Source organism: Cetorhinus maximus, chromosome 16 (genome assembly GCF_964194155.1).
Source record: "Cetorhinus maximus chromosome 16, sCetMax3.hap1.1, whole genome shotgun sequence".
Classification (NCBI taxonomy): domain Eukaryota; kingdom Metazoa; phylum Chordata; class Chondrichthyes; order Lamniformes; family Cetorhinidae; genus Cetorhinus; species Cetorhinus maximus.
The window spans coordinates 10,354,771-10,376,399 of NC_135894.1; the positions used below are offsets into that span (position 1 = coordinate 10,354,771).

Below are 21,629 nucleotides of genomic sequence, written 5' to 3' on the forward strand. Positions count from 1 at the left end.
TGTAAATAAAGGTCTCCTGATGAGGGAGGGTGAGAGGTCAGGACGGGGTGAGAGGTTAGTTGGGTCACGTGACCGGCTGGGTCCAGCTGCCGCTGTGAGTGTGATGGAGGTAAGCGGAGCTCGGCAACCTCCTGGGGATCGGCGGGAGCGGCTCAGCGGTTCTGACAATAACTGCTTCTTGTGTGTGTTTTCTTTTGCAGGATAGAAAGAAGTTAATAGATGAGACGAGGCAGCGTTTTACCAGCGAATATTTACAAGGTACAGTTGTCGGCTGCGCTCATGTTGATTGGGGCGGGGAGTTGGACGGAAGACTTTGGGCTCCGGTCCGAGCAAATTGGCCAGAGGCCTGCCCGCCCTCTGCGCCGCTCCAACACCAGCTAGGCTGACCCACCCTCACCCTCTCACCCTCTCTCACCCTCACTCTCTCACCCCCCCCTCACCCTCTCTCACCCCCCCCTCACCCTCTCTCACCCCCCCCTCACCCTCTCTCACCCCCCCCTCACCCTCTCTCACCCCCCCCTCACCCTCTCTCACCCCCCCCTCACCCTCTCTCACCCCCCCCTCACCCTCTCTCACCCCCCCCTCACCCTCTCTCACCCCCCCCTCACCCTCTCTCACCCCCCCCTCACCCTCTCTCACCCCCCCCTCACCCTCTCTCACCCCCCCCTCACCCTCTCTCACCCCCCCCTCACCCTCTCTCACCCCCCCCTCACCCTCTCTCACCCCCCCCTCACCCTCTCTCACCCCCCCCTCACCCTCTCTCACCCCCCCCTCACCCTCTCTCACCCCCCCCTCACCCTCTCTCACCCCCCCCTCACCCTCTCTCACCCCCCCCTCACCCTCTCTCACCCCCCCCTCACCCTCTCTCACCCCCCCCTCACCCTCTCTCACCCCCCCCTCACCCTCTCTCACCCCCCCCTCACCCTCTCTCACCCCCCCCTCACCCTCTCTCACCCCCCCCTCACCCTCTCTCACCCCCCCCTCACCCTCTCTCACCCCCCCCTCACCCTCTCTCACCCCCCCCTCACCCTCTCTCACCCCCCCCTCACCCTCTCTCACCCCCCCCTCACCCTCTCTCACCCCCCCCTCACCCTCTCTCACCCCCCCTCACCCTCTCTCACCCCCCCCTCACCCTCTCTCACCCCCCCCTCACCCTCTCTCACCCCCCCCCTCACCCTCTCTCACCCCCCCCTCACCCTCTCTCACCCCCCCCTCACCCTCTCTCACCCCCCCCTCACCCTCTCTCACCCCCCCCTCACCCTCTCTCACCCCCCCCTCACCCTCTCTCACCCCCCCCTCACCCTCTCTCACCCCCCCCTCACCCTCTCTCACCCCCCCCTCACCCTCTCTCACCCCCCCCTCACCCTCTCTCACCCCCCCCTCACCCTCTCTCACCCCCCCCTCACCCTCTCTCACCCCCCCCTCACCCTCTCTCACCCCCCCCTCACCCTCTCTCACCCCCCCCTCACCCTCTCTCACCCCCCCCTCACCCTCTCTCACCCCCCCCTCACCCTCTCTCACCCCCCCCTCACCCTCTCTCACCCCCCCCTCACCCTCTCTCACCCCCCCCTCACCCTCTCTCACCCCCCCCTCACCCTCTCTCACCCCCCCCTCACCCTCTCTCACCCCCCCCTCACCCCCCTCTCACCCCCCCCTCACCCCCCTCTCACCCCCCCCTCACCCTCTCTCACCCCCCCCCCTCACCCTCTCTCACCCCCCACCCTCTCACCCCCCTGACTCAGCCCCCCTTCACCCGTTGCCAGTTGTTGCTTTTTAATTGATTTAAAAGTTTATTAGAATTTAAAAGAGCAGGGCTGTCATAGCACCTAAATCTATGGGTGAATGCCATGCTATCTTAGAACACTGCCCAAGGATGGCACCGTGCTAGGTGGTACTTAAGTCTGGCTGCTGTTGATGAGGATAGGCCAGACTTTATTAGCTCAGTTGGCTAGATGGATCAGAGCAGCACTGGTTCAATTCCCATTCTGGCTGACGTAGACTTGGGTCCTATCTCCTTGCCCTGCTCTTGAGAGCGGAAAACAATGGCAAACCACCACTGGAAAAGAAACTGCCAAGAAAACTGGTTCAGGATGAAGCATTAGCAGACATCAAGTCAGGGGTCTGCAACATACCATACCTGTCATATATGGGCTAGTGTAGTGTGTTTTTAAAAAATTCATTCACGGGATGTGGGCTTCACTAGGCCAGCATTTATTGCCCATCCCTAGTTGCCCTTGAGAAGGTGGAGGTGAGCTGCCTTCTTGAACCGCTGCAGTCCATGTGGTGTAGGTACACCCACAGTGCCCTTAGAAAGGGAGTTCCAGGATTTTGACCCAGCGACAGTGAAGGAATGGTGATAGATTTCCATGTCAGGATGGTGAGTGGCTTGGAGGGAAACTTCCAAGTGGTGGTGTTCCCATCTATCTGTTGCCCTTGTTCTTCTAGATGGTAGTGGTCATGTGCATATGGGCTTCTAACATTCCATTGGTTATAGACTTGTATGCTACAGAGACTTATTGTGCGCTGCACATCCTAGCTCTACAACCCACCCAGCACCCTGGCAGCTTGCTCTAGCTCCGTGTGGCAGTGGATGACCTCTGTCCTGTTTCAAGGTGAGGTGAGGTTTCAAATCCCATTTCCATTGTGTCAAGACCACCTATTCCACCTTTCAGTCTTTAGCCAGTACCCTTCCCTACTGCTGCTGAAAGCTTCATCCACATTTCCAAGTTGTACTTCACTTTTATTCTGATCTGCGCCCTACACAAACTATAGCTCCAGAATTTGTTGCTTGAGTTCTAACCCAAATCAGGCCCACCTCACTTATCCTATCAAGTTCAGCTGGCTCCTCATTCCCCAAAACATTGGTTTGAAAATTCTGTTCATTCCTGTTCACAAATTGGTCAGGGCTTTGTTCCACAATATATACAACTGCCAGTCACCTAACTCGCAATCTCCCTTTCTGATTCTGCACTGTTGTGTGCTTTCTTTCTAATCTCATGTTGCATTTCCTCAGTTATGCTTTCGTTTTTCGTTTAACTAGACATTGCACGGTAATAGCACACTCCAGGTGGTTTCTGCCTGCTTATGAGAGTGATTGGGGATGCTGAGTCTGAGGACATATCTAGTCAGGCCTGTAAAAGGTTTTAACATGATGAATAGCCACCTGGACAGATTATTTAAAGGTTGCCGATACCCTTGGAATGTGGAACAGTGAGTCGTTGAATTTAGGAAAGGAAGGGTCTATTATTGGCAAAAAAAAGGTACAGTTTTGAGTTGAGTCAAGGGTTGTGTTCAAGTTCCGCCCCAGACATTTATGTGCATAATCTAGCCTGATACTACAGTGCAGTCACAATGGAGTTATTCATTGTCAAGGGTACTGTCTTTAGCATGAGATGTTAAGCTGAGGCCCCATCTGTCTGCTCAGGTGAACGTGAAAGGTCCCATGGCACTATTTGAAGAAGAGCTAAACAGAGAGCTTGACAATTTATTTTGTTTGTGGGGTAATTGCTGTGCCGTAATTGGTTGTAGCTACTACAACCATGGCTATGCTTCAAAAGTACTTAATTGGCTGGAGAGTACCTTGGGAAGCACTGAGGTTTTGAAAGCTAGGTAAATACACATTTCTTTGCTCAATTCATAGACTGTTGAAATTATGGCTAAGAGATGGTCTTTTTCATGCATTGCCACATTTTTAGATTCTTTAACTTTTTCTATAGCGAATTTAGGGGAAGAGCAGCATTTAACAGTTGTATTTTTATAAAATGCTAACAAATAAGGCCTTGAAGTTGTTTCTCCATAGACTATAAATAATAAACCACTAACGTCCACTGTTAGGAAGCATCTGGCTCTGGATGCTTGACAGGGTGTTTGGCATAGATTTTCTCTCTATTTGTGAACATGAATTTGGGGGCAAGCACTCAAGTTAGGCCCAGCAAACGCAGTTAACTTCTTTGAAAAAGCAGATAAAACTTATGAGGGCAAGCTTTTGCTTGGTTCAGGTTTAGTACATAGGAAACTATATTGTTATTTTGTTTAAGTCAAGATAAAAGATCAACTAACATGTGGAAGCTTCGTATGATCATTATTTGTAAGAAAGACTTGCATTTATGTAACACCTTTCACAACCTTGGGGCATCCCAAGTGCTTTACAACTAATGAAGTGCTTTTAAAGTGTAGCTAATGTAATGTATGCCACACGGCAGCCAATTGTATACAGCAAGCTCTCAAACATCAGTGTGATAATGACCAGATAATCCGTTTTTGCAATGTTGAATGAGGAATAAATATTGGCCAGGACCCTAGGGACAACTCTCCTGCTGTTCTTCAAAATAGTGCCATGGGACCTTTTACACCCACCTGAGAGGGCAGATGGGGCCTCAGTTTGGCATCTCCTGCAGTGCTGCATGGAATGTTAGCCTAGTTTTTTTTTGTGTTCCGAGACTCTGGAGTGAGACTTGAACCCAGAACCTTCTGATGCAGGTGAGGGTGCTACCAACCGACACTTTTGATATTGTAGCTCATAACTATTGATTTTATGGGAAGCCAAATTTTACTGATTAAATTCAGTGAGTCCGATCGTAACTGGTGCACTGTATGGTCACCAGCTGTGAAAAATCAATTTTTGTCTGACCTTATCAGGTGTTTTCTCAGCCTGCCTTCGAAATATTGGAGTGGTGGCAGCGTGGGCATAACTGCTTTAAATCTCATGAAGCGCCTATTGTCATAGCCCTGTGTTATGCTATCATATAAATACATGCAGAGTACTGTGAATCGACTATATAGGGGCTGTGGGATCCACTTACAGGAGCTACTGATGCCACTGAATCCGAATCAAATTTGTAACAATGGAGTTTGTGACGCTTACAGTTCATTTTGTTGGTTGGCGAGCTCTTGTGATGAGATATTGCTGCTATCTTCTCCCTACATTAGTTTATTAGTGACAAGTTAATTTTATAATCTAAGAAAAGATTATCAGATTTTGTGTTTATATTTCTAAGGAATTTAACATTGCTAAATAATTGTTGTTCAATTGTTGGAAGGTGAGTGTCAAACAAAGTAAATTTTCAGTCAAAGGGGTGAGTAACCAATTAATAATTAATTTCTTAAATATACTCATTCCAGCAGCACTGGTGAGCAAACAATATAATGTTTACAATTGTAATCAGTATCAGATGGAAATGTTGGGAGTATATTATGTATGTTACTTTGATATCTCCTAAAGAAATGTTTACTTGTTGTTCGGAACCACAATTCTGACCAGTGTTGGGACGAGTGTAAAACAAGTCCTTGTATTTAATTTGTGCATTTATTTGTGCATTAGCAAATCTGTCACAGTCTTGACTTCTTATGCTAGATATTTTCTTAGGTTTGTATTCTGGTACTCTTTTTTAGGATATTACAAATATCTAGCAATGCCAAAACAATACAAAAACAGAATTACCTGGAAAAACTCAGCAGGTCTGGCAGCATCGGCGGAGAAGAAATCAGTTAACGTTTCGAGCCTTCATGGCCCTTCGGCAGAACTGAAGCGGCTTCAGTTCTGCCGAAGGGCCATGAAGGCTCGAAACGTTAACTGATTTCTTCTCCACCGATGCTGCCAGACCTGCTGAGTTTTTCCAGGTAATTCTGTTTTTGTTTTGGATTTCCAGCATCCGCAGTAGCTTGTAGCTTTTAGCTTTTTGTTTTTATCTTAATGCCAAAACAATGTTTGATGCTGTAATTTGATTTCATCTCAGACCTCCATTGTGTGAGCCAAAAAAATCCACTTCTTGAGATTTACCACAGAGAACTATCTATTTTGAACTAAGGTCCAGATTTTGTAGCGCCAATGATGTTGAAACCATCAGCATTTGCTGTCATCATGCCACTGAAACTGAGAACAACTTCTGGAGTCTGTGCGTGTAGAATAACAGAGATCTCGACGTTGCTGTCAGTGATTCTATTCTTCTCCAGAAGTGTGCTGTTGAGACAGTCCCTGAGTGTAATAAAAGGGAAGTCAATTAAATTGAGGAGAACTTCTACCCTAACGCTTTTAGTGCCTCTGTAAAAACGTTTGAAAAGTTGCACCTTGTTGATTGTTTAAAAACCCAGTTACATCTCAATGTACTAACTTCATAATTACTGCGAAACACCCTCACGGGCCCTGAAAAGCTAATTTTATATTTGCGGAATGTCAAATTTTTCCATAATAAATGACAATTTTTTTTAAGCTTCTAAATCAATCCAATCATCATTTATTTCATGGTCTGAAAATTTTTAAATTGGGATTTTGTATGCTTTTAACTTGCAGATTGCTTTGTGTGAATACTGCTTACCTGCTTGATGATATAACTGCTTCTGCACATCAAGGCATCCTGTTGACTTGGTACCAGATTTAAACTGCTGCCGGGATAGGAAAAAGACATGCCACAGAGATTGTTAAATCTTCGTGGGCAGCTTTCTTTGCAGCCAGTAGCCCTTGCTTTGTTGCTGACCACAAAATCGGGGCTAATAGCATTTGCTGAAAAGCTGCTTTGGATCTTAACTCCTAATGTACTCATGCTAGAGACACAGAAATATTACAAATTTTAAAAAGAAAATCGTGGAGAAAAATTAACTTTGCCACAGACATAAAAATTTAGGTCTGCAGACACATTGAGCAACAAATTGACTGAAGGCCAAAGAGAAGAAGGAAATTATGTGACGTTTCATTACCTTGGCTGTGGGCATTATGCCCCTGTCTTTCTTTTTAACCTCTTGATATTTGAAAGTTCTCTGACCAAATGTTGAGTGGCTGCACTGAAATTCAACAACAGTGACATCCTTGAAGTGCAGTGCATCTGTTGCTGGAGTCAGTTTGTCTGTCTTTATTGCAGGCTTAATGTGTTTCCTTCAGTTTCTGCTGAGATTTTCTGAAATTAGACCAAAATAAAAAATACGTACCTGACATAGACACTGTTGCTTTAAAAATCTTAAAGGAGCTAGATCCTGTAATGACAGCCACTAAAACTTTTATTTTATTTTGTCTGAACAATTTTAAAAATCAATTTCATTGTCAACTACTTCTGATTGTCAGGATCACCATTTGGGAACTAATTCTTCAGCCATCCACTTGATGTAGCACATCTTTGATTACTTAATGAAAAAAATATGGAGTTGCTGGAAAATACTAAAGAATCCAACAGCAAATGTAAAGCACAATAGCTTTTGACTTGACTTCAATGCTGCCAGGGAGCATAGAACAGGAGTAGTCAATTCAGTTCCTTGAGCCTGTTCTGCCATTCAGTCAGATAATGCCTGATCTGTACACCAACTCCATTTACTCACCTTCAATCGTATCCCTTGTCGAACAAAAATGTGTTGAATCTCAGACTTTAAAATTTCAATTGACTTAGCATCCACAGAATTCAGATTTCCACCATCTTTTATATGTGAAGTTCTTTCTGATCATCTCATTCTTAAATGGTCTAGCTCTGATTTTAAGATTGTGCCTGTGGATTACGGATTTCCCCACAGAGGAAATAGTTTCTCTGCATCTGCCCTATTGAATCACTTTTTATAATTTTAAAGACCTCTATTAGATCACCCCTCAGCCTTCTAAATGTGTTAACAAGCCAAGTTAATGCAACGTTAATGTCCTGGCAATTTATCCCTTTATGCCGTGTTACCAAGCTATAAAGTGATTTCCCTCAGCAAGGATTATTTTCAAAGTCAGACAATTAATAGGCATTGGTAAAGGGTGAAGGATTGTTTTAGGTATCCTAAAACAAAGCTGAAGCGTAGAAGATTTCATATTATCATCAAATGGAGGGAACCTAGTTTTGAACCTACACCACAACAGCATGATCACTGCAATATAGCAGAGTACACCTCTAAATGAGGTAATTTAAGAGGCAAAATATGAATACGTAATTGTCATATTTGGCTGTAGAGTTGCTTTGATTGAAAGGTTTTGGAATTAAGTCATATAGTATTGGAGTGGGAATGAATAATAAGACTGAAGTTCACGCTAGGAGTTCAGATTATGTTATAAGCCACAAAAATAAAGCTCAAGTGCTTCATGAATTCCACTTTGACACTGACATTCTCTTCTAATGGTTAAAATGACAGGATTGTATTGAAATCTGGCTTGATTGTGCATATCCTGCAGTGATAATATCACAGATCACTTGGGATTATATTAATTATTTATGTTTCGGTCATAATTAGAAGTGAAATAAGAGTTTTTCCCCAACTAGCTGGATAAGTTGAAATGTAAATAACTTTGTAGCATGTTTCTTTCTCTTTATGTAATGTAATCTCTCCTTTGGGGTTCGTAGGGCCCTGAGGATTCCTGGTGGTATACCATTTCATTTTTAAATAAATTGAAGCCCTGGGGTGCAGACATTGTTGGTTAGCCAGCATTTATTTTTCACTCTAGTTTCCCTGAGAAGATGGTGGGTTGTTTCCCAAAATGCTTCTAGTGGATTTATACGACTGATCAATTTGCTGGGCCACTTCAAAGAAGAGTTAAGTATGGGACTGGAATCTGGGATAAATCAAGCTGAGTAATGGCAGAATGTCTTCTTCCTTGCAAGGACATTAGTGAACCTATAAAGTTTTTATGACAATCCAGAAGTTTAATGGTCACTTTTAGTGATTGTCTAAATTGAAGACAGATTCTTAAAACTGCCATGATGGGATTAGAACTCTAGTGCTCTGAATTATTAGTCCAGGTCTCTAGGTTACTAGCCCAATAACATAACCGCTGCATCACGGTGTCCCTAATAGGCAATATAGTATATGCAGGATATTTACCCAGGAACAGCCCTGTATACAAGGTGGGAGTGGCTAGTTGACTCTACAATAATCCAGCAACTTTTTGTTATGCTAACCACGAATGATCAGATTTCTTAAACTAGACTGGCCAGCTTGCCAGATTGGGATTTGAGCTCAAGGTCTGGGCACTTTAATTCCTGCCCTACTGTACTCTTGTTCTATCTCCTATCTCTTGTGCTGATGTACCGAATATCTAAGTACTGTGGGCTAACAGTTGCTCGTTACCTGGTAAGTTAGCTTAGGTTGTTGGGAAGCTAGTGCAGTACATGTTAGGATAGAATATTTGAAGATTGTCACCATCTTTTCTTTCTTTGTTTACTTGTTTTCTCATAATTTTCAAGGAAAAGAGAAAATTAAGTTAATGGTGGGGGCCGAGGGAGTGAAGCTAGGCCCTGTAGCTGGCCTTTAATATTAAATGAGGAGAGGGGTTAGTAGACACTTGAGGGTTTGATGGCTTAAGGAATGCTTTGTCATATGGGAGTAATTTAGGTAAGAAACAACTGCCTGTTTTAAAGGGGGAAGGGGGCAACTGGATATGTATTTTAAGCAGAGAGAATTGGGCAATGGATTAGTTTTGTGTTGGTTTAGCAAAGAAGAGCCACAGGCATATAGGGCCATATGACCTCCTCTGGTGCAAACTTGAGTGGTTTTGTTAGTGACTTCATAGTAATTATTTGTGACTTCATTCTAATCAGCAACAAACACTTTTCTTTGCCAATTATACTTTTCTCCCAAAGACTGGGATGAAAACCATGAACCTCTTACTTGTTGCTTCCAGAATCATGCCCAACCTCAATTTATATTGCGATCTAACCTCTATAGGCAATGTTTCAATGTAAATACACTCCAAAACTGCTGCATGTGCTGTTTTTAAGTTAATGCTTGTGACATGTTTGCTACTGCTGGTACCTTGGGGAGATCTGTACAAGCTGATGATTGCTTGTGACAATGTGGGCAGGAACACTTTAGCTACTGTGCCTGCTGGCAGCTATGTTTTTCTGGCTACCTTTGACTCTCATGGCAAGCTGTTTGGCACTAACATTGAAAGCTGAAATGGGGAGGGAGTTGTGCAGTGTCTTTCTGTTGGAAGCTTGCCAAATGCTGCAGAAGTGCTGTGACCAGCAAACCCCAACATTAAGGAGGATTTTAACTGCCTTTCCAGTTGAATTATTGCAAAGATAGTCTGTTCTAATTGGTAAAGATGTTTCAGATTTTAAGTATAGTACAAACTTCATACCTTACCACTGGTCCCTTTGTGAAAATTGGTATTCTCAAAAAAGTTGCCATGTCCCTTTTGAAGCTTATAATGGAGAGATGTTTTAAAATTCTTTCATGGGATGTGACTGTTGCTGGCAGGACTAGCATTTGTTGCCCATCCCTAATTGCCCTTGGGAAGGTGGTGGTGAGCCACATTCTTTAGCTTCTCAAATCTATATGGTGTAGGTACACCCACAGTGCTGTTGGGGAGGGTGTTCCAGGTTTTTGACCCAGCGACAGTGAAGGAATGGCGATGTAGTTCCAAGTCAGGATAGTGTGTGGATCGGAGGGGAACTTGCAGTTGTTGGTGTTCCCATGCATGTGCTGCCCTTTGTAGGTGGCAGAGCCAATTGATTTGGAAGGTGCTGTCAAAGGAGGCTTGGCAAGTTGCTGCAGTGTATCTTGTGGATGGTACACACTGCTGCCACTGTGCGCTCGTGGTGGAGCAAATGAAAATTTACGGTTGTGGATGGGGTGCTGATCAAACGAGCTCCTTTATCACGGAATGTGTCAAGTTTCTTGAGTGTTGTTAGAGCTGCATGCATCTAAGCAAGTGGAGAGTATGATATTCTATTGCACTCCTGACTCGTGCCTTGTAGCCAGTAGACAGACTTTGGGGAGTCGGGAGCCAAGTTACTCACCATAAAATTCCCAGTCCTGACCTGCACTTGTGGCCTCAGTATTTATGTGGCTGGTCCAGCTAAGCTTCTGGTCACTAATTATCCCATGGATGTTGATGGGTATTCGGCAATGGCATGCCATTGAATGTTGACGGTATTGGTTACACCCTCTCTTGTTGGATATTGAAATAGCCTAGCACTTGTGTAGCGCAAATGTTACTTGCCACGTATCAGTTCAAATCTGAATGTTGTCCTGGTCTTGCTGCATGCAAGCACAGACTGCTTCAGTATCTGAGGAGTTGTGAACGGTACTGAACGCTGCAATCACCAGCAAAGGTTCCGACTTCTGACCTTATGTTGGAACCTTAAAGAGACCTCTTCATATTGATCACAATTGGTCAGTCCTTTTTTAATTGAATGGATTGACCTTTGATTTCAAACTTTTGCTAGTTTAATTGATGTTTTAGTGTGAGCAATGTTTTTTCTCAACTGTGACAGCTGTTTACATTTATGTTGAGCCTTCACATAAGCAGAATGTTTAGAAAAAGTTCAAGGTTAAAACATTTCTGAATCTCGCTGAACCATGATGTAGTCACAGTTATTGATCCAAACTTTAGAGTCAATGTCCTAGTTAGCTACAAGTGTCAGAATTACTTGGTTTTTCTCCACTTGTCATTTGAACGAGGTAACCTTTTTCATTTTCATTTGGGATCAGTTAGGATTTCATTTGAAGCTTAACTTTCCAGTCATTACCACATGTTCCTGATAATCCATTTTTTGTGCTTAAAATTTAATTATCTAATAATTGGAATGAAGTAACTTAAGTAACACTGCAAAATTGAAATTTAATGAGGCCAAATCGAATGATCAGGTAATTAGAGCAAAGTGTCTCAATTAAGAAAAGCAGACTGTACTGGGAAACTGAGTGGCAAACTTGGATGTTTGTTGGACTACCACCCAGTGTTACAAATGAGACACTACAGGAAAATAATAAACTTTTTAATTTCTTCAGGCTTCATGTGGATTTCTCTCTCTCCTCTAAGAATTCCATATCTCCATGAGGCATGTTTAAGCCTTGTGCTGACAGGGTTTTCACTATTGGCAAATAGTCTATTCATAGAAAGTTACTGTACTTGGTGATCAAGCTAGGACATTGTTCTTAGTTGGCTTCCTAAAGCCTGTATAAAACCCTTTGAAATGAGTTTGATTCTCAACTTGTCAGACCTTTGCAATGATTTGTCGTTATAATCTGCATTAGAATGGCTGGTGGGACACTGAAAACGCCAGTGTCAGCTGAAGCAGAGTTGTGTTTTATCTCAGTGTCAGTTGGCATAATGGGAGCTTTTCTCCACACTTGACCTAGGTTTCAGATCAGATAGTCTTGGGTTATTGCACTTTGCAATGTACATGTTTAAACTTTTTTTTTGCAACTTCACTTAACTCCAACAATTTTACGTGGCTGCCATATATAGTGAGATATAATGGAAGCTTTCTCATTGTGAATTAAGACTATATGCAAGTTCCCAATTAAAGTAGTGGTATTTAGATTGTATGTGTGTGAGAAATGGTTTGAGATCTTCCACCAGTGACCACCGACTGATGCAATGGCGTTGTGATTTCATAGACCACATCAGAAATCTTGATATGTTCCTTTTTTATTTGTTGTGGTATGTGAGATTCACTCTGCTGACCTTGGTTAATTCACGTAGTTTAAATATTGCTGATCCATTTGGTTTTTTGTTCTACTCATAACTCCAGTGTTAATTTCTGCCTGGCCCCCTGTCAGATATATGCAACAGCCATCTATGGAATCTACAATGTTTTGTCAAGCACTATTTAATCCTAAAATGTTTTGGCAAATGGTACTTTGAAGCATTGTATTATGAATGCCCCTACTTTTAAATCTGCTTTTACATAGATAGTATAATTTGTATCTTATATTAGAACTATGAGACTGTCTCCTAAATTGAGGAAGAAATAGATTGCAGGGAAATTTTCTGACCTAGGCCAAGTTAGGCTTTGGCTTAGATGAGACCGACCTTTTTAGAACACATTTAGTGTGAACTGTTTGATCTTAGCTCCAGTGCCTGAGTTGTGGGGATACTATTACCACACCTGATTAAAAATGCAAATACTAAATGAATAGAAATCAATTTCATTTGTTTGTAGGGAAGTTTTCTTCGTTCTTCTAATAGCAATGTCTTTTCCTGTAGACAAGGCTGAAAAATATGATTCCCGAGATGTTGAAAGACTAAAGCAAGATGATGGGTGGGTTGAGAGCTATCTGCAATGGAGACATCACAACGTGGATGACACATTGAAAATGATCGATGACAGTTTTCAATGGAGAAAAGACTTTTCTGTTCTTGGTAAGTTGCTAGTAATTTGAAAATATACATATAGGATAACAATTACTTTAAATTCTTTTCACAGTCTATCTTTAAAACCTGGCTTCAAGGCCAATTGCCTGTATTAACATCTGTTTGATTACATCCTAGAGAAGAAAGAAAGGTGTGCATTTTTTAGCATTCAATTAATGTAATGTACACCTTAGAAATATCTTAAAACATTCCACTGCAATGAATTTCTTTGCACTGTGGTGACATCTGTAGGTAAATGTTGTTTATTTTGTGCACAGCAAGACCCCACAAGCCACAGTGAGATAAATAAGCAATTAACCTGTTGATTTTTGGTGACTGTTGAGGGCAAACTATTGGGTCGAAACAAAGTTGGAAGGGTGGTGGCGTTGGTGGTGGAAAATTGGAACATGTATGGGTTTTCAGAAGGATAATACTTTGTGCAGTGAATATATTCGTGGGATAGCTGAAACACACAGTATATGAGTTACAAAGTTACTGAATGCAAAGATTAATGTTTAAATTAATAAAAAAAAAACTTACTGATTTATGATATACCTGACAGCAAGCAGTGGTTTAGCTGGCTTTTCCATACAGGAGTTCAGATTGTGTGCCAGACTGAGGTGGTGCTACAATTTCGTGGAGCTTGGTTTTTAGCTTTATTAAAATGTAGCCCTCTTCCTGGTCATTTCTTCATTCACTAACCGCCTTTAGTAATACAGCATAAATTTAAAGAGGTCTGTTACAACTTTTTAAAAATAGGTACGGAACACATTTGAAAAAGATGGATGCAGTAATTGTATCAATTAAGTATGTGACTTAAATCAAGATTAACCAATCAAAAATTTTAATTAGGATTAGTTTTTGAAACTGTTTGACAGCCCTAGTTATTTCCTGGAATGTTTATTTTATGGCAACTTTATGTTACGTTTCATTTCTATGCTTACAGCTAAGTTACTTAGGAAAAACTGGAAACTTTGATAAATATAATGCTGATTTTAATGTGTGAAAACTACGGGTAATCTCAAAAAGCACGTATGATGGACTGTAAGATATTTTTGCTGGTACATTAAAACTTGTCTAATAATTCTACTTGCTTAATTCTACTTGTCTAATATATGATAGATGTATAATTTGCGAAAGCAATGTAATATCTTTCAAGTTCTGAATTATAACCTGTTTATTTGAATCATTCAGCACTGAGTACTGCAAGATGTGTTCTTAGTACATGATTTTGAAGGCTGCTTCAACAGATACTGATATCCAGGTTTTCCACAAGTGTTTGTGGTTGCATCACACCTAAGGACACTCATCTGTATATCTGTAGTTGGATGGTTGGCTCGTTGAAGCTGCTAGCACAGCCCAAAGAGCTGTGGTTCTTAGTCAATTACAAAAAAATACCAGTTGTAGTCAGCAGTAATTAGCTTGGACAACCCAGTGAGGGCTTTCTTTGTTCAGACAAGTGTGCATCCATCAAGAAACCAGTATCCACATTGCAGACTGTTGATTCTGGCAAAAAGTTCTTCAAGATTCCAGGTCAGATTGCAGCATCTGCCTTTGTAGTTTTCACGGTCTGACTCTTTTAACCAACTTGTTTCAGCTGGAGATCTGCAGGAGCGGCCCTTCTTTAGAGCCTACCTGTTATAAATTTGCATTCGTGCACATTTCAGCAAAGGTCACGTGAGTGCTCAGGCCTGGGAACTTGGGATCATTTGTTTTCTGTCTCTCTATTTACTTTGGCAGCTGAGACAAACTGCCATGTCTCAATTACTGTGCAAGTGAGACCAACGGAGAGGTGAAGTTGCTCATAATTGGTGAATCATATTCTTGTAAAGTAGTTCCATTAGGCCTTCAATTTAAGGATATCATGCGTATTTTGTTAAAAGATTTACTAAGACATTGGCAGCAGATGGAATGAATACTAAGCTAAGTAAAAACATAAATTAATCATTAGTATAATTATGTTTTTACTTGTATTACAGATTTAAGTGAGTCCAGCCTTCCTCGATGGACTTTTGAAACTGGAGCTGTTTATCTTCATGGATATGATAAAGAAGGCAACAAAATCTGTAAGTTAAAACTCATTTATTTACGGGATACAATTTGCAGACTATGCAGGTAAATAGAGTTAAAATGCAGATTAGCCATGGGCAAATTGGTGGAACAGACTTGGTGCAAAATTTCTTATTTCTGACCCTGCCATTATGGCTGACCATCTATGAAAAATGCTTCTTCTCCCTTGAGATTCTACTTCAATCCAACATTTATTTTTTAGTATTTAATCCAATTTTGCTTTAATTTGAGTAAATAATATTCTGGCAACCAAATATCATCTGGGTTATTTCAAGTGAAAGGTTGAATTATGGTACTCTTTCCAGCAGTGTTTCCTAGATAACTACATGCTGTTAAATTTTGGTGTAAATAAACATTTGATTTTACAGTGAGGAATTGAGGATTGCTTGCTATTCCATCTTGCTGCTTAGTATAGGGATAACAATTAAATATGAGAAATGCAGTCATACAATTAACTGGCACAATGTAAATTTATGAACAATCTAGCCATTTCAGATTTTGGCAAAGAATGACTGATGTGCAACTGACTTTCGCTTTCTGTTGCATGAGTCTTCTCACCCCATCCCAAGAATAGTTGAAACTGCTTTATGAGTATTCCACTTAGTGCCGTTGTTGGAACACAGAAAGACTATTGATCGATTTAGGCCTGATTTGAAGAGATCTGAGTAGAATTAGTCTTTCCTGACTTTGATACAGGATTGAGCTTTGTACTATATGAGGGCAAAAAGGTGAAATGATTTTAATGGAAGGGAAGCATGTCAGACTGATTCAATCCATAAGCTAGAACAATAGAAATTTATAGCACAAAAGGCACTCCTCATGTCTGTGCCGGAACTTTGATGATGCAATCTGCCATTAATCCCAATGGCCTGCAACATTTTAAACCAAAATGGCTGTGAACTCTGAAATTCCTCAAATTGCACGTGTGGTGCTGTAAGCTATTGATATTTTCCCTTTGGCTTAAAAAAGAGTAAGTACCATTTTCTAAGGTGGTTCCATCATATGCACAACTATTTGTAACATGTGATATATGCAGTCCTTTGAGAGAAATTTATTTCAAAGTGTGGACATTGAAAGGAAGTGTTAATGTAACATGGCATTTGACCTTTTATGTTCTAAGGATAAGTGTGACCATTCTGACTATAAAGGGGAAGAACGTTCTTCTGAATTGCTCCTTAATTCCTCCTTTCATACTTGCATACTTAGATTGTCACCCATTGTCAGAGATTTTGCACAAAATGTCTGCTCTCAGCATATCTCTTACTAGCTGTTTGATTTAATAAATTGAGAATGAGTGACCGGTATGTCTCAATATTGTTCTTGATAACATTTAGGATCATGCAGAATTCATTAAAAAATGTTTGCTGCTTGTACATTTTTCATATCGCCACTATTTAGAAATTGTGGATTGATGTTTCTTTTTTTATTTTTTTTTTGGTTCAGTTCTATAACATTAAAAGGGAAAAATAACCCTGTTCGTATCGCAGTAATTCCAGGATGCTACCTAATTCATATAATTAGGGTTGAGTTTATTTTAGCTATGAAAGATCTTTTATAACAAAGAATTCTGGCTTAGATCTTATGTTTTTTTGAGGGCCAAGATATAAAATTTACTTAGCTTTTAGATTAATGGCAAGCTATCTCATAATCTGGAGGTTTAAAAAAAATTCCAATTCTTGGATGATTTGCAAATTGATTATTTTATGATACTGTATGATCTATTTTTTTGAAAGTGCTAATTTCATTAGTTCAACTCTACACTTGATCACCAAGTGACTGTCTTCCTTGAAAAAAGGGCACTTTAGCATCAAGTGATATGAGCTTTGTGGCAGAAGTTCAGAGGCATTGATCTTGTTAATTCAAGAGGTCTACAGTCATGTATTTTAAGGCATTAATTTGCTGTGTATTCTTTCCACTTGACTCAAACCCTGCAAGTGAACACCTTAATAGGTAAGGTGCACCTTGGTAGATATGTGGTGGAAAGCAATCCATACCTTTATCCAATAAACTGCTGAGTTTAAGTTAATTAAACTCTAACCGATGGTAGATGAAGCTGCTAAGCCCTGGCAGTTGCCACCCTGCACCGAAGTAGAATATGCCCCAATGGGCTTTCTGGATCAGGCCAGTAGAAGGTACATATGAAAATTTCTTACACAACCATGGGCCTCCAACAAAAGTGTGTTGTCTGACCGGCCAGTAATAAATGTGAGCTTATAGAAATAGGTTAGTGGCGTCTTCCAACTAGGTGCTGAAACATACAAGTGCCCCATTATTTGTTACCACTAGTGTAATTTGGCAATTTTATAATTCTAGCAGTGGACTTGGGGAAGATGCAATTAAGCATTATAGTAGTTAAACTTTCATTGGGCTTTTTATACATGTTACGACCGATGCAGTTGGTAAAGTGGAGTTATTTTACAAATCCCAGAGGGGAACTTTAAACAACAGTCATAACCAATAAGTTTTAGTGTTATGTTGGAGATGCGACTCTAAACTCAGGAATCAGACCACTAGTTCTCGAGGTTTTACATTAAACTAAATGAAACATATTTTATTAATTTACATAGGTTAAAATATATGTACACATGGCTACAAATTACTACTGTCATAACTTTTAACAAATTCCTAAAGTAATCCCCATTAAGGCAACAGCAACCCATAAACTTAACCAAACACCAGCATTTTCACCTCACAAATTCAAAATGAGGTTCTTTTCACTGTGGAGCCAGTTGGAGGCTTACAGCTGTCTTTTGATCTTACGTTGCCTCTGCCTGCACACCCAAAAGCTATTGAAGTTATACCTACCGCCACTGATTGAATTCAAATTCTCATTGTCTCACCAGTCTCTTCGAATTTTACCTTTTAACAATGAAACCCCATTCATTGTACCTATTTTATTAGTAATATAAACATATTGCTTAGTAGCTGTTAGAAAGGCGTAAAGTTTTCACCCCACTCCTTGAATGCTCTTCAAAAATGCAAATGCACGCTATCTCTCTGTTTACATCTCAAACTAGTACATCAAAGCACCCAGACTAGCTGGCTTCAATCCAATTAAGACATACCCACAGACCAAATCTCTATTTTAAAAGAAAAATATTTTCCAAAATATTATATACATTAATAGCTTCATGACAATACACCAAAATGAGGTGAAAATTGCCAGTTCCAAGTACCCCTTTTGCAAGGAGGTGGTGGTGGGAGGGAATTACCAAAATGTATAACTAAATCTGTTCAGGTTTCTACATTTCATCATTGAATATAGACCTTAATGGTAATTGGCAAATTGTTTTCTTTCTAGCAGTGATGATACCCCAGTATATTACATTGAGCATGTAGAATACATTGTTCCTGGCAGGAAAATGATCTTCACACCAATTAAGCTACTTTTGTGTCGATGGTTTTCAGGTGTACATTGACGTAAAGCCGATAATGTATCTAGAGCGTTGCTGATTTGATTCTTGAGCTCACTACACAGGAGATGTGAAATGATCTTCTGTAGGTAGTCTTGCCATCTTTGGGTTTCCTTTGGATTTGTGTGTCAGTTGTGGCTCAGTCAGTAGCACTCTCACTCCTTGAATAAGAGCATTGTGTGTTCTTATCCCACTGCAGGACTTGAGCACCAAAATCTAGGCTGTGTTCTAATGCAGTACTGAGGGAGTCCTGCATTTTTCTGAGGTGCCAGTAAACCGAGGCCCTGTCTGCCCCCTTAGGTAGATGTTGAAACACAGGATTTAGGAGCAGGAGGAGGCCATTCGGCCCTTTGGGCCTGCTCCGCCATTCAATAAGATCATGGCTGAGCTGATTGTGGTCTCAACTCCACTTTCCTTTTTCTGCCCTCAAAACCCTTAACTCCCTTGTCTATCAAAAATCTATGTAACTCAGCCTTGAATAAATTCAATGACCAGCCTCTGCTGCTTTCTGGCAAAGAGAATTCCACAGATTAATAACCTTCTGAGAGAGAAAATGTCTACTTGTCTCTGCCTTAAACCTCTTATTTTTAAACTGTCTCTCCTAGTTCTAGTCTCCCACAAGAGGAAACGTCCTCCTGGTGTCCACCCCTCAGGATCTTGTATGTTTCAATATGATCACCTCTCATTCTCCTAAACCCCAATGGGTATAGGCCCAACCTGTTCAACCTTCATAAAATAAGCCCTTCATCCCAGGAATGAGTGGAATGAGCCTTCTCTGAACTGCTTCTAACGCAATTATATCCTTTTTCAAATAAGGAGACTAAAACTGTACACCATACTCCAGATGTAGTCTCATCAATGACCTGTACAGCTGCAGTAAAACATCCCTACTTTTTTATTCCATTCCCCTTGCAATAAATGTCAACATCCCATTTGTCTTCCTAATCACTTGCTGTATCTGCATACTAACTTTGAGATTCTTGTACCAGGGCACCCAGATCCTTCTGTACTCCTGAGTTCTGCAATCTCACCATTTAAGTAGTATACTGTTTTATTATTCTTCCTGCCAAAGGGGATGAGTTCACATAAAAGATCCCATGGCACTAATTCAAAGAAGAGCAGGGGAGTTATACCTGTTGTCTTGGCCAATAGATGTTCCTCAATCAACATCATAAAAACAGATTATCTGGCCATTATCACAGATTTGCGGCCATGCTGAAATTGGCTGCCATGTTTCCTACATTACAACAAGTGACTACACTTCAAAAGTACCTCATTGGCTTTGAAGTGTCCTGTAGTCATGAAAGGCACTATGTAAATGCAAATCGTTTTTCACAATGCATTATGACTGTCTGAAGCCAGGATACTCAACTGTCTGGGAGCTTATGTTTTTTAAACCTTTTTATGTTGGAGATTTGCTCCTGTTTCTACTCAACATTATTTAACTAGTATTTGGAAGTTGACGAGCAGACCTGTGCATGGAGTCACACTGTTGTTGAAAGGGACCAATGCAGGAGCCGGTAGTATGGTATTAAGAGCATTAACTTATATTGCTGTCACGTTAAAAACAGTAAAATCTTTGATGTAAAATATTTAGCCTATGAATATGTGTGCATAGAATACTTAAATGATTTTGCAGTGATAATGTAATTTTGGGGGACAGTTGCTACAAATCTAATTCTGCTTTGTTCATGTGATTTGACATGGGTTTGCTTGGAGTTTTATGATGACTCACGTTGTTTAAAGGTTAATGAACCTAGGCTGTAGGTCATGCCCTACAGTGCTCTTGAACAATCTGCGGCAGTGTGTGCTTAATTTGTTTTGATTTAATGAGGGTCAAAATAATTAATTGCTAGCTTGTCTCGCAATCTGACTTTCTCAATCTGCAAACCAAAATGTGAATGGTGTAGACAAATGATTGAAACTTGCACATCTTACTGGCAAATAACACTGCCACGGGATTGAATGCTGATACTAAAAATTTGCAATGTCAATGTAACCAAAGTCATCTATTAATTTTGATTTCAGCAGTTACACTGCTCAGTGATTATTTATGGCATACATATAATGTTTTGGTTTCAAGGCAGCTTTACAAAAGGAAATTTGGTGCCTAAGAATTACGGTGGGCTCAGATTGTATGATCAGTGGCAAAGAAACGGTGCTCGTCGTTTACTATGTTTACAGGTGCCCAAAGACATTTCATGGGCTTTTGCATGGCAATTTGCAGTGATTGGAAATCCATATCAGTGCCCTTCACAGGGGATCTGTGGCCTGTGTGATCAGGTCAACCAATCAGATTAAGAGCCCACAGTGAACCATGCAGAGCCTGAACCAGGAAATGTGTTAATATTTAATTCTATGTAATATCATGTACAGAAAGCAAAATAGAGAAAGGTAAAACAAGATGGAATCAAGAGAAGAGACAAAAGGGAAATAAAAAAAACAAGTGCTTTTTCAAAATTTTTAACCATAATGCAAATCCGCAGGAATAAGACTCTACACTTATCGAAACAAACTTTCAGCGGCAGGGAGGTTGTTTGGCAGCAACTATTAACTTATTACAGTATTAAAAAATTCACTTAAATTGGAATACAGCAGCCCTAAATCTTTTTCTGGTATATTTAGTGGCTACACATGCCTTTTAATGCTGAATATCTTGATGAGGTTCCAGCGAAGCTTGTGGAGTAGCAGAGCAAATCAGATGGTAACTTCCTGATTCCCCCATTTAACTGTACATCTGACATGGGAGCACTATTGGCCTCACCATTACTTCTGCAAAAACAGTGCCTTTGTCTCTGTCAACCTAAATAATGTGGCGTGCAGGAGTTATTTAGCTTCATTGTGCGAGGATACAGAACTAGTTTTAAACCAAATGGCTCAGTAGAAATGCAACTTGTTCTAATAACTTTTTACTGATAGCCATTTCCCTGATAATGTCCTTCCCCTGATGATGTCCTTCAAGGTAATTATTTTGCTTGATGGTCTGCATAGTTAGTGTAAACACAAAAAATAAGTGGCAAAGAGAGAGCTTTCATTTGTGGGACTCCTTTAAAGATTAAGTGAACAATATAGTCTATAAAGTTCAATGATACGATGGGGAATAACACTGATAC

The 21,629-nt window shown here is 40.9% G+C and overlaps 1 protein-coding gene across 2 annotated transcripts in view; it reads left to right on the forward strand.

Moving 5' to 3' along the window:
* The first annotated feature begins 49 nt into the window (after positions 1-49).
* mospd2 (motile sperm domain containing 2) overlaps positions 50-21,629 on the forward strand; it is a 97,218-nt gene continuing 75,638 nt past the window's right edge. For both annotated transcript variants that reach the window (XM_078559365.1, XM_078559366.1), the window contains exons 1-4: positions 50-109; positions 201-258; positions 12,887-13,042; positions 15,013-15,099. In XM_078559365.1, coding sequence (XP_078415491.1) covers positions 104-109; positions 201-258; positions 12,887-13,042; positions 15,013-15,099 — 307 coding nt within the window. In that variant the 5' untranslated portion in view covers positions 50-103. The remainder of the gene's footprint in view (positions 110-200; positions 259-12,886; positions 13,043-15,012; positions 15,100-21,629) is intronic.